Source organism: Nelumbo lutea, chromosome 3, assembly GCF_056320005.1.
Source record: "Nelumbo lutea isolate HS-2025 chromosome 3, American lotus-T2T, whole genome shotgun sequence".
NCBI lineage: Eukaryota > Viridiplantae > Streptophyta > Magnoliopsida > Proteales > Nelumbonaceae > Nelumbo > Nelumbo lutea.
Window position 1 is genome coordinate 84,237,089 of NC_142686.1, and position 14,364 is coordinate 84,251,452.

General features: G+C 40.0%; 1 protein-coding gene across 8 annotated transcripts in view; it reads right to left on the reverse strand.

Moving 5' to 3' along the window:
- Positions 1–14,149, reverse strand: part of LOC148866148 (pentatricopeptide repeat-containing protein At3g12770-like) — a 53,983-nt gene extending 39,834 nt beyond the window's left edge. For 2 of the 8 annotated variants that reach the window (XR_016110655.1, XR_016110652.1), the window contains exon 1: positions 5,506–6,487. Coding sequence is in view for 1 of the 8 variants with exons in the window: in XM_088980703.1 (XP_088836829.1) it covers positions 10,969–12,936 (1,968 nt within the window). In the remaining 7 variants the exon portion in view is untranslated. Of the gene's footprint in view, positions 1–5,505; positions 6,488–10,838; positions 12,985–13,347 lie in introns of those variants that run through there. The other 6 variants (XM_088980703.1, XR_016110656.1, XR_016110654.1 and 3 more) reach the window with 6 other exon arrangements.
- Positions 14,150–14,364: the final 215 nt, after the last annotated feature.

Below are 14,364 nucleotides of genomic sequence, written 5' to 3' on the forward strand. Positions count from 1 at the left end.
TTCTAGTGTGGTAACCCTAATAGTTCTTAACTACTGATTCTTGACCAAGAATGGAGTTCAAAAATCAGGGAGAATGTGTGTTTGGGAACAACAGTTCTAGTAGTATGTCTGAGACTGCGTTTCAGATTACAATTGTGAGATTTGACGGATCCAATTACTTGGAATGGGCCCAATCAGCCATGATGGCTATTAGGGGAAGGGGAAAACTAAGCTATCTATTGGGATATGTGAAAGAGCCTTCCAAGGATGACCCAATGTATACCAAGTGGGTTCAAGAGAACTAATTGGTTATGACATGGTTGTGCAACTCGATGCAGTCACATATCAGCCGAAATTACTTGTCGGCAAAGACAGCCAAGGAGATATGGGATGTCATGAAAGAGACCTACTCCCAACCCCTTAATGTTGTTAGGGCCTATGAACTAAAGTGTGAGATGAATAACCTTAAATAAGGAGAGAAACCAGTCTCTGTTTATTTCTCTACCCTAAAATCCCTGTGGCATGAAATTGACCATCTAGAGACTCTTAAGTGGGAAAGTCCAAAAGAAGCACAGACCCATAGAAAGCAAGTCGAGACCAATAGGGTGTTTGAATTTCTGGCTGGCCTGAATTCAGATTATGACATTGTGAGATAGCAGATATTGACAAGAGACAATCTAACCCTCTATCAAGCATACTCCCCGGTGCATAGTGAAGAGACCAGGAGGAAGGTTATGATGCAACATCAGCCCTTTCCCCTAGCCCTGGCAACAGTTAAACCTAAGTCTGGGGATGATACAGAAAGAGACATGAAGAAGGAAGATAAACGGGATCTGCTATCTGAACAATGCAAGAAACCCAAGCATACGAAAGATACATGTTGGAAGCTCCACCCTCATTTAATCCCAGCAAAATTGAGGAATAAAAGGGGTAATGCTCATATGGCTGTGAATACTGATTCTGCATCCTTGTCAGGCACAAAAGGCACGCCCCTAGATACGTTAGCTGTTGTTTGGGCTGCCCTAATACAGTTGGAAAAGGAGGTTGGGAATTCAGCTCAGTCATCTTAGTCACCATCAGCCTCTACCACATCTGCATTTGCTCATTCAGGTACCCGAGCCTCAGCTTACAATGTTTCAGCTCTAGATAATACTGAACACTGTTGGGTAATAGACTCAGGAGCATCTGACCATATGACTAGCTTGCCATCATTGTTCACTACTTATCACTTGTCTTCTGGTAGAGATAAAGTATCCATTGTTGATGGCTCTCTTGTTCCCATTTCTGGCAAGGGTGACATCAAGTTATCTGATACTATCTCTTTATCCTTAGTCTGCATGTCCTTAAACTTGATACTAATTTGTTTTTAATCAGCAGTATTACCAAACATCGGAACTGTTCGGTAACATTTTTCCCTGACCGATGTGTTTTTCAAGACTTGGAGACGAGGAAGGTGATTAGGACTGGTCGTGAGACGAATGGGATCTACCTGCTTGGAGAGAGTTCTCATTGGAAAGAACCAGTGGATAAGAAGCCTTTTGTTTCTCAGTGTGTGAGTCCGGTTATGCTTTGGCATAATCGATTAGGTCATTTATCTTTTCATTCTTTGAAGAGTCTGTTTCCTACTTTATTTGAGTCTATTGAGATGTCAAATTTGAGATGTGAGAGTGGTGAGCTTGCCAAACATTGTAGAGCATCTTATTCCTTGAGTAATAAAATAAGTAATAATTCTTTTGATATTGTGCATACCGATGTTTGGGGGCCATATCACATCCCTTCTATGGGTGAGTACAAATATTTTCTGTTGTTTGTTGATGACCATACCCGTTTTTCTTGAGTCTACCTTATGCTTTCTCGAGATGAGGTTCCCGCTCTGACCCAAAACTTTCTTCAGATGATTTAACCCAGTTTGGGGTCAAAATCAAAGTCCTCAAATCTGATAATGCAAAAGAATACTTTACTAAGCCACTGGCCTCTTATCTACTTGATCATGGGGTTATTCACTAGAGAACTTGTCCTCATACACCATAGTAGAATGGGGTTGTCGAGAGGAAGAATAGGCACATTTTGGAGGTGGCTAGAAGCATTATGTTTACCTCCAATGTGCCTATCCGTTTCTGGGGTGATGCTATCCTCACGGCAGTGTATCTCATTAATCGGGTTCCCTCACGGGTTCATGATATGAAGTCTCCGTTTATCCTTCTATACCCAGACAAGGAGTTGTTTACTGTTCCTCTTAAAATCTTTGGTTGTACCTGTTTTGTTCAGATTCTTAGACCTCATCATTCCAAATTTGACCCTAAGGCCTCCAAATGCATTTTTCTCGGTTATGCACAAACTCAAAAGGGTTATTGCTGCCATGATCCTGTTTCAGGGAGGAGATTTGTCTCGATGGATGTCACCTTCTTTGAGGAGCACCCTATAATCCTAGGGTTTCTCCTCAGGAGGAGAGTAGTGAGAATGAGAATTTGGGTCTTTTTCCTTAAGGGGAGTGTAGTAAGAGTGGGGTTAACTCATCTGAGGTTGTTCCTTTACCCATTCCATTAAGTGGTGAAGGCTGTAATGGTGAGGGTTGTCAAAGGGATCAGGAGTTGAAAGTCTATCACAGGCAATGCAGGCAGGTTGATCTCGGTCATCAACAGTCCAGGCCAGCTCCAGTTCCTTCTGTGGATCCAGATCCAGGTACTACAGTCCTAGGGCCCATTGAGATACCTTCCACTGTTGCTACTTCCCCTCCTTTTTCAGATGACCTTGACCTCCCTATTGCGGTCCATAAAGGGAAACGGCGCTGCACCACATCCACAGCTCACTGCATTTCCCAGTTTCTATCCTATGATCGCATGTCTCCCTCTTACAGGTCCTATCTCACTTCCATTGTTGATATCCTTATCCCCAAAACAGTGCAAGAAGCCTTATCAGTTCTAGAGTGGAAAGATGCAATGAAAGTTGAAATGGATGCCCTTGAAAAATAATACTTGGAAGCTAGTTGACCTACCCAAAGGAAAGAAACCAGTTGGATGTAGATGGGTATTTACTGTGAAACGTAATATTGATGGTTCTATTGAAAGGTACAAAGCCCGATTGGTTGCAAAAGGGTTCACTCAGACTTATGGTATAGACTACTTGGAGACCTTTGCCCCAGTAGCCAAGATGACCACTATTCAAGTTCTATTAGCCCTTGAAGCAAGTTATTCTTGGCACTTGTTCCAGATGGACGTTAAAAATGTTTTTCTGAATGGAGACTTACAAGAAGAGGTCTACATGCAATTACCCCCTAGATTCTATGATAGAGACACGTAAGAAGGTTTGCCGACTGAATAAGGCATTGTATGGATTAAAACAATCCCCTAGAGCTTAGTTTGATAGATTCAGACTAGCCCTTTGAAAATTTGATTATGTACAGGTCCAATCAGATCATACGCTGTTCATTAAAAGGGTGGACTCTTCTTTGACACTGCTTGTTGTATATGTCGATGATATTGTAATGACAGGGAATAATAGTGGTGAGATTGAGTCCCTCAAATAGCTCATTCATCAAGAGTTTGAGGTGAAAGATCTTGGTGCACTGCAATATTTTTTGGGTATTGAGGTTGCTAGATCTAAACAGGAGATCTTTATCTCTCAAAGGAAATATGTTCTAGATCTGTTGGCGGAAACTGCAAAGTTAGGTGTCAAGCTTTCCGATACACCCATTGAACAGAATCACAAGATCAGTGTAGAGGGTAGGGAGCCTCTTAAAGAAAAAGTTATGTTCCAACGGTTGGTTGGAAAGCTCCTATATCTCTGCCTCACTCGGCCAGATATCAATTATGCAGTCAGTGTTGTCAGCCAGTACATGCATTCCCCTAGAACTACTCATCTTCTTGCAGCAGAGAGAATATTAGCATACTTGAAGAGATGCCCAGGTAGAGGTATACTGTCCAAGAACAATAATCACATGAAGGTGGAGGCCTATACAGATGTTGATTGGGCTGGAAGTGTTGATGACAGGAGGTCTACCTCTGGATATTGTGCCCTTGTAGGAGGTAACCTTGTCTCTTGGAGGAATAAGAAACAAAGTGTTGTTTCCCGCTCTAGTGTCGAAGCTGAATACAGGTCAATGGCTAATGGAGTGGCTAAAATCCTATGGCTGAAGTCACTACTTGAAGAGTGGGTATTGATTATGAGAAGCCCTTGATGTTGTATTGTGATAATCAGGCGGCTATTAATATAGCTCACAATCCGGTGCAGCATGACAGAACTAAGCATATCGAAGTTGATCGACATTTTGTCAGAGAAAGGGTCTCATCATAGGAAGTGTATCTCCCATATATCACCCCCAACATGCAGCTCGCAGATCTTCTCACCAAAGTTGTACCAAGGAAGAAGTTAGAGGCAAACCTATTCAAGTTGGGAATGACAAATATCTATTCCCAACTTGAGGGGGAGTGTAGAGAACACTGATGTGGGCCCCATGGCTGTGGTCCCCACTGTTTTCGTATGACAGCATGTGTAACCTTTGTTAGTTACGTCAGTGTTAGTTGGTAGTTATCTTAGACAGCTTGTTATTTTAGTTTGTTATTTGTTTTAGTCTATTATTTGTTTTATTTGCCATGTAAGCATTAAGGGCAGTTCTGTCATTTCCTACATTTAGTGAACATAACCTATAAATATTAAGAGAGTGGCAGCGGCAAACTCATTCAATCTGTTCCTCCTTTAAAAACCCTTGTGTACTTCTGCTTCTTCTCCTTTCTTCTTCCTCTTCCTTCTATTTTTCTCAATCCGAAATCTGTTGGGATTCAAGACTGACTGTAATCTTGATTGACTACTGTTTCTAATATCTTTAGTTTCTAATTTTTGTTATTAGAAGTTTCTAATTTCTATTAAGTTGGCCTGGCTGCCCTTATTGTTTCTATTTTTTGTTTATTTTCTATTCTTGTAAGGATCCTAAAAGCTATAAATAAAGTAGTGTATGGGGCAGCAGATTATTCACCACTGAACCCCTCCTTTATTTTCTCCTCTCTCTCTCTCTCTCTCTCTCTCTCTCTCTCTCTCTCTCTCTCTCTCTCTCTTTTCTTCTCTTCAAACCTGTAATACAGTAAACAGTTCTTCTTCTTCTTCTTTCAAGTGTGGGTTTTGACCATATATTTTTTGGACAAGGTTTTGACTTGAATTGTGCTTTATTTAATGTTATTAACTAAAGAACCAGACAAGTTTTTTGAAAAACAGTATCAATAGAAAAAGTTTCCTTAGAAACAGTGTTATGCAGGAATAGTGATAGATTGGAAGGAATATATCATCTTATCTTCCTAAGTATCTGCTAACCAAATTAATAGATTTTTCTGATACTTAAGTACAAAAAGTAAACAAATCTTTGAATGACCATCTTAAACAAGAAAATAACCTAAACTTTATAGTTCAAATCAGAAAAGCCATAAGATAGCAGAGGACAAATGTAAATGCCAGCATTAATCACTACAAACCTTTTCTCCCAATCATATAGGGATCACTACTACATTTAAGGTAGAAAAAATAGATTAAATATACCTTTGAGATGCAGTAACTTTTACTCTCCTTGTCTCAATGATCCAAAACCTTCAAGTGGCCATATCTGGAGATGCCAATTCAAAGGAAACGAAAGAGGGACGACTGAGAGGGAGACAAAGAGAGAGACAAAGAGAGAGGGAGAGAGAGAGACGAATGAGAGAGTAAGAGAGAGAGAGAGAGAGAGTGAACGAGCAAGCGAGAGGAGAGAGACGACTGAGCGAGAGAGGGACAATTGAGAGAGAGAGAGGGAGAGCGAGAGGAGAGAAACGATTGAGCGAGAGAAGGACGACTGAGAGAGAGAGAGAGGGAGAGCGAGAGAAGGAGAGAATGACTGAGCGAGAGAGAGACGACTATGAGAGAGAGAGAGAAGGCAGTAACTTAGCTCGCTATTTTTAGCGACAGTCATTTGGTCTCTAGTGGCAGTTTTAATCAACTGCCGCTAAAGATCAGCATTTCTAGCGGCACCTGCCAAATAGCCAGGCCGAAAACTGCCGCTAGAAATGTAATTTCTTGTAGCGTCTCTCATGGGAAAAGAAATGGTTGGATTTTATCACAGCTATTGATGGATGCAAATTAATTGAGCTGCAAAGTGCAAGTGTCCACACATTATGGTTTTGAGCAAAGTTTTGTTTAACAGAGATGTCAATAGCTATCATTGTCGAGTTTAAAACAAAACAAACAAAGCATTATAGAGCTGATCAGGCTACAAAATTAACAGCTCAAGATGCATTTTTTCCGTACCAATACCAGAAAACATGTGCTCCTGTATCATTTATTAATGATATGAAGCTCTAAAGTGATTAATGTCCTAATAATCAATCTAGAACCAAGTTATGGTATTTGGCTGCTATTTCAGTCTAATGGGATACTTAATTAATCAGTTGGCACAGGGTTATGGGCATGGAATATATTCAAGCTACCCAACTCCAAACAATATGTTTTACCATTTGAAAATGAACTTTGCATTGACTACTCTATCAGCCAATTAAACCACAAAGTTACAAGAAATAACCAACACTCACATCTAATAAACCATTTGATTCAATCCAACCTGCACAGTTCAGAGCTAGTAGAATCTCCCCCATGATCTATGTCTGGACCCTTGAATTTTGACCTGGTTACTAGTTAACCAATCCATGAACTCCATGACCCATCACTCCATCAACATTCTGGTCTCTTTTTCTGTGCAGTCCAAGTCTGAGAACACTGTTTTGACTAGAAGCTTTACCTTCTTTTTTCTTTTCTTTGTTAACCCAAAAGTACCATTTTTGGAGTGAAATCCTCCTTTGCTTTATGGGAAAAAAGAAAAGGCTCCTCCTACTAATAAATCGGCTTAGTTGGCTTTCCAGGAAGGTAAGATCAAGAGGTAGCTGGTTTTTTTGACATCTACCAGGAAGGATTTCCATTGTTTCAGATATGCACATGGTTTGAACATTTTCTCCATGTAAGGTTAAAATTGTTGCCAAGGGTAGCATATAGAGTTCTAATCCAGTTTTTCTACTATGGATATAATTCTGGTTATTTTTTTTATCAGATGCATAATTCTAGTTCCTTATTAGTAATACAACATTGTAGACATAACCGCATATGATATAAGAGGTATCCATAGAGCATTACTACTAAAGTCACAATAGATATATAATATGGATTAACAAGTTACTACAGAAGTATATAAAGAACATATAAATATAAATATATATCATATATATCATTCAGATTGTTAATGTCATTGTTGTCATCAATTCATCATAGAGGAGGTAATGCGCACCTCACCTGGCTGGTATACATTTACAATTAATTGATCAAAGAAAGGCTCTCTCCACAATAATTCTGATGGAAAAGGGCAAACTATTTCCCTATCCTGATCACAAATTGATGAATCTCCACACTTAGAAATATCACAAAACCAAATTTCTTTATGAATAGATTCCGAAAGCTCAACTGCCCATGCAGGAATATCTCCAAACCTCATTGGGTACAGGTAAAGCAGATTAAGCACAGTTAATTTTCAAATAGAAAAAAAAAAGAAAAAAAGCTAAAAGAATTAATCTGTCAAGCATATCAAGCAGTAATGACACCCTGCTCTACAACACGGAATGCAGAACTCAGATAGCCAGCAACATATCCCAAGAGGAATATGTAATTCAGATTTATTTTATTCTGTTCTTATTAAATTAGTTGCAACTATTTTATTTCTAAATGTGATGATTTACATATAATTTGATCAAGTTAGGGTGCTTCTTCTAGAAGATCAAGTTATTAGAGACAACTCTCCTTTGGTGGAATATTTATCTTACTTTTCTATTTCTTTTGCATTAGCAGTATAAATGAGTTTCTTTGATTCTTATACTTATTAGTTCTTTCTTTAACTATGCTTCTACTTAACAATTCAGAACTTTTATTGCATAACGTTAAGGAGAACATGCTTAGAGTGAGCCAGCAAGTCACAAGATATATACATTGATGACTTATTTGACAGTCCTAATACAAATTTACAATTGTCTACCTCTTAAGTCAGGATCCCAATAATCATGTCCACTAGCCCATTTCCTCACAAGTGAGTCAACTAAGGAGCTTGCACACCTAGGGATCCATTCAAACAAGATGTTCAGTCCAGATGCTGAGCATCTTGTTTCCCTCGTGTGATGCGTATGGATCAAATGGACTGTCCCTAAATCAACCAATTACAACTCTTCAATCCCCTTAAAAAACAAGCTCTAAGTAATCTAACGAGATAACCAGGTTCAGACCCTTTATAACAGAGGACAATTCAGCATGAGTTGAGTTACCATTTCCAATTAGATCAATTTGAATCTCAACCTGGATTGGATTGGACTGGTCCAATCCACTATCTATTGAACTGGTCCAATCCATTATCTTATTGGACTGTTCAATCTGGACTGGATTGGACTGGACCAATTGTTGAACCTGGACTAGATTGGACTGATCCAATCCACTGTCTTATCGGACTGTTCAATAGGCTGGTACAATCCACTGTCTTATTAGACTGTTCAACTGGACTGGATTGGACTGATCCAATCCAATCTACTGTCTTATTGGACTATTCAACATGTTCAACCTGGACCGGAATGGACTGGTCCAATCCACTGTCTTACTGGACTGTTCACCCTGGACTGGATTGGACTGACACAATCCACTGTCCACTGGTACTAGCTAATCTTGGTATCCACCTGAACAAGTTCAACCTGGTAGCCAAAATACTTTTCTTCCTCCAAGAGGTGTGTAATGACTCATGGATCTTCTGATTGAGAACCTATCCAGCTAGTGATAATATGAGAACCCCTTCAATAAAAAAAAAAAAAAAGAAAGAAAAGAAAAACTGTTCAAACACATAACTTCCTGAATCAATAATGTAAAAAACAACAGGATGAATTGATAAAAAGGATTAAACTTGTTTCCTTCTTAAAAATGAAGTTTGAATTGATACAGCTTATAGAAGCTATGTTTTTTAGTGACAAAATAATGCATTACCTAGGTTGATCAGCAGAATGTCCATTCAAATCTGACAAGCATGGCTGAGTTAACCGGATTCCTATTATTAGTGACAAAATACTCTATTTGGTTGAATTTATGATTACCTAATTTCCAAAATTGACAACCTGAACTAGACCCTATTCTTATCTGTCCAGGATGTAGACAAGGTACCTGTAAATGAGAGAAGGGTGTGGGTTTGATGGTCGGGTTAGTAACTGCTACTTTTTCTTGTCAATCAAATGCCTGAAAAACTTGAACAATCCTGTTTTTTACTTTTTGGGTTAAGCAATATCTTCATTACAAAATAGGACAAATGCAACTAAACAAAAGCAACACAACAACAGAAAACTGTTCTTGAACTTGTGATCTCAGAGGTGTTTTGGTCTTGCAAGCACTACTGTGATCTCAAAGGATTCTGCTCTCCAATACCAAAAGTTGCACCATCTTTACATTGATTGGATTGCTAGAGAGAGGAGATCAGTTTCTTGGGTGTGAACGTCAAAACTGTTCTTGAACTTGTGACGACTCTTCTATCAGGTAAAGTCCTAACCCTTCTCTAGTTTTTGAATCTAATATGACCTGGTTCAAATCCCAAAACTGATCTTGAGAAAATTAAGAAAGTTTTCTCCTATGCGATTTTGCTATTCTCTTGTTATATTGTTGGGTTCTTGAACCCTAGTTTGGAAAAATTGTGAATAGAAAAATCCAACTTTGTGCTTGTCACAACTTTCATGTTAGGGAGATTTGGTATGGAACACTGGGAGAAGCTCTCCAAGCAATTATCTAATGCTAGATTTGAGGACAAGGCTACTTTGAAGGTAGGAGGGATGTTATGTATCAAAATTCCAGGAGCTAGCACAAGAGACATAAAGGCCAACCTGACCGTTGATGTCGCCACATATGATCCTTCGTAGCTGTCGTTATGTTATGACGGCTATACTCAATCACATATAATCATGAACAATCATTATGTGTATGCTTGGAGGCCATACACCTAATAGCATGAACACCTACTCCGATCTAAGAGCTCCAAACAGGAGGCCATAGATGTGCATCCAAAACTCACAGAATCAAAGAGAAACCTAAGACACATTAGTGTTCTAATGAGCTGATTGGAGGAGGGTCAGCTGGTTTACAAAGTTCCAAGGGTTGTTCTTCAGAACTTTGTGCATATCTTTCTTGTGGTTGAAATGAACTAACAATTATCGTCAATCGATGTCTTTTGAAGGATTCCAAATCTGAGACAAGGACCTGGCTAAGGCTATATGGTTAATCTTCTGTTTTGTTAGAACCTGGCAAATCAAGGCAGTTTGCTAGAAAGGGTCTTCTTCCGTTTGTATTTCAGTTGGAGGGCTAATATTTGGGGGAAAACCTTCTGCCATAGAAAGGGGGAGATGGAAAACCAACTAGAGAAAGGGAATAAAGGGAAGGATTAGGAGACAAGGAAAAAATTCCTAAATAGGAGAGGTAGTAAACACCACACCAGGGTTAGGAAAAGACCCACATCTCCAAGTACAACAGAAAATAGGGTCATCTAGATCTAGGAAAAGGAAGGTGGGAGTGGTGTGCCACAGCCGATCCCGAAGATCATTCTGAAATAATCTGCATGACCTCCTCCCTGATGTAGAGTTTTAGAGAAGATCACTCTGCCTTAGCTCAAGAAACTCATGAAGAATAATAGAGCTTCAAAGAAGTTAAGCTTGATTTGAAGATCAGAAAGGGAAAGGGAAAAGAAGAAAGGAGAGAGGGAGAGGATTTGAGAGAAGGAATTTGTATTACAATTTGCATGCCCAGTACAAAGAGATTTTCAGCTTTTATACAATTTGGTTCAAGCTTAACAAACTGCTGACATCACCTAACAAACTTCTAACATCATCTCCTTTATCTAATTAACTGCTAACAGAAAATAAAATGGACTGTAACACTCCCCCACCACCAGAACCACCTAACCCCACTCCGGTGCCAGTGCTAGTTCTGGACCCACCACCATTGAAAGCCGGGTATATTATTCAACCTCTTCTCCAATTTCTCAAGTTCCAAGAAGATCTCCTTGGACCTCGGATGTGACTTGTCTCCCACACAAAATGCTTGAAGCTTACCATTGACCTCAATCATACTATATCCTAAATCCTTACTCAACCCCTTTTCCCTAATCAGTACCCTGACCTTTGCTACATGATCCCACATCCTGGCTGAAGCATAAAGATTTGACAGCTGCACGTAGTGCCCTGCATTTAGTGGGTCAATTGAGAAAACACGCTCCGCAGCATATTCTCCCAATGGCACATGACGGTGGACCTTGCATGCACTCAACAGTGCTCCCCACACAGTTATACCTGGTTCAATTGGCATGTTCATGATAAAATCATATGCTTCATCCAAATACCCAGCACGACCAAGAAGATCAACCACACAAGCATAGTGTTGGTGCCGAGGCTCAATCTTATGGTCTCGCTTCATGCAATGGAAAAGCTCCCACCCCTCTTGTACAAGTCCTGAATGGTTGCAGGCCGAGAGGAGTCCAATAAAGGTGACATCATTTGGTTCTATCCCTGCATGTTTCATCTCATGGAAAAGTTGAATAGCATCTCGACCTCGACCATGTAAACCATACCCTACAATCATGGCACTCCAAACCACGACATCTTTATCTACTGTCCGATCAAATACCCTCCTTGCAAAATCTATACTACCACATTTTGCATACATGTCAATAAGTGCAGTGTTGACAAAAACATCAGCTCTATACTCTGTCTGTTCAACATAATCATCCATCCATCTTGCTAATTCCATAGACCCCACTTGTGCACAGGCTAAGATTGCAGAGCGTATGGTAATGGAATCTGATCTAATGTTCTTGGATAGCATTCCACGGAGGAGCTCCACAGCTTCTTCTGCATAACCATTCTTTGCAAATCCAGATATCATTGCATTCCATAGAATTGTATTTGGCATTTCCATCTGATCAAACAATGCTTTAGCAGTCATTACTTCCCCACACTTTGCATACATGGATGTAAATGCAATTAGCAAGTCAGCTTCCAATTCAAGCCCCATTTTGATGACAAAACCATGGACGGACTTCCCCTGCTTCAAGTCCTCAACATCAGTGTAAGCTTTAAGGACACTCACAAGAGCAATCCAGTCTGGTAGCACATTCAATTGTCTCATCTCTCTGAATATCCTCAAAGCCTCTAAAGGTTGGCTATTCTGGGCATACCCTGAAATAATCGAAGTCCATGAAACAATCGTTCTATCAGACAGCCTATCAAACACAGCCCTGGCCCTGCTGATTTCCCCGCATTTGGCATAAAGCGCCACCAAACCATTCTGCACAAACACATCTGACTCAAACCCATGCCTGAATATCTGAGTATGAATCCTAAAACCCATTCTGAGGTCCGAGAGGCTGCTACAAGCTTTGAGCACATAAGGAAAAGTGAACCTATCAGGGTTCATTCGTTCCACCTGCATTCTCGAATACATTTCAAGAGCATCACTGAACAAATTGTTCTGGGAGTACCCCCTGATTATTGCATTCCACAGAAAGACATTTGGTTCAGGAATTTCTTCAAACAAGGAACGAGCGTAGTGAATTTCCCCAGCATTAGAGCTTGCATGAACAAATTTGGTTGCCAAGTAGTTGCTGTTTTGAAAACCCGCCACAATGAGCTGAGCATGAATCTGAACCAGATGCTTCTTGTGGGTCAAATTATCCAAGAGAAAAGCATAGAATGAGTCAGAAGAAATGCTGGAAAGGTTGTTATTTTCGTCAGGGTAATCTAGAGGCATCATTAATGAACAATATTCCTTACGAAATTTAAAGGTTGACGCCACAAGCTCAAATGGCACAACTGTTGCAAGTGCCAACGCTTGTAGTTTCGCGGGAGACGTGGAGAGGAGACAACAACGGGAGGTTCTTTGACCGAAAGCCATGTTAGAGTCACATGATTCTGTGATTACAGTCCTCTCAGCTTATTTGACCTGTATGACTGTACAAATTAGTCCGAATTGATCACAAGGTTACTTTTGTATATAAATCTAGCCTTTTTACCAGAGATGCTCATGATTTGGCTCAAAAAACAAAAGATATAAAAGATATAAAGGATATTTTTATTGGTGGAACGGAAAAAGCAACAACTGGCCGGAACAGCCACTTAACAATCAGACAGTCTTTCTGTTTAATTAATTTAATTTCAATTTTCTAAAAAAAAAGAAACAAAAAAGACTGGCACTACCTATGACAAAGCAACAAACACAACCACACGAACCAAACAACAAACTAAACTACAAGACAGATGAGCTGCCTAATTGCCCAAGGAAGCCAACTGAGGGGTGGTATATTACCTATTCAACAATTGATTGCAGTTCACAAAAGAGAGATGGCCGTTGGAGAGAGAAAACTGCCGGAAAGAAAAAGGCTAGAGAGAAACTGACGGAGAGAGATAGATGCCGGGGGAAAACAAAATCGTTGAGGTTTTTATCACTTTTATAAACAATGATGAATCATACGGAAGTAGAGAGAGTTCACCGGTGAGAAATGTTGTGAAATGCTCAGAGATAACCGCTCTGTACACGCAGCTCAACCAAACGGACAGAGATAATCGCCGACTTGCCGGTGAGAGAACCGTCGGAGAGAGTTCACTCAGAGAGAAACCCTAAGTTGGAGTACGAAGTAACTTCAATCGATCCTCAGTCCTCAGATGGTTTGGACGGGGTCCAACCCGAATCCAGTCCATTGACAACCCTCCACAGCTGCTTCTGCTGCTACTGCATTTCCTGACCCTAATAAGAGGAGAGACGATAGCAACAGCCTGGTGTTGTTTCGGCTGAAGAAAGACAAACAACACACCGAGAACGAGAAGAATCGCGATGGTGGGTGAGGGTGTCCAGTGTTCTAGCAAAGTGCAAAGCCAAGATAACACAGGCCGTCTTCTGCGTTCTGTATAAATCACTTGGATTTGACCAAACATGTGTGACGGCCGGGTTGTATTTTCCTACTAAACCAATCAAATATGTGTGACGCCTAGATTTCACGAAACATGGATAACACAGGCCGTCTTAGGCCGAGTGCCTAGTATCCAAACTTTAAAACGCCATAATCTAGCACCCAAACTTTCCAAATGCTATAATCTATCATCTAAAACACAAATATTTTTCAAATGTCATTTAATTTTGTTTATGAACCTCTGCAACAACTATACAACCATAGAAAGGTACAGCCGTAGAACCATCAACCAAGATACCGGTGGCCAGCCTGGAATGGCACCCACCAACCGCCGGCACATCCCTATAAAAAATAAATCTTACAGTTTTTCTTAAAAATGAAAAGCTCAGGGATTTAAAAAATAAAAAATAATACTT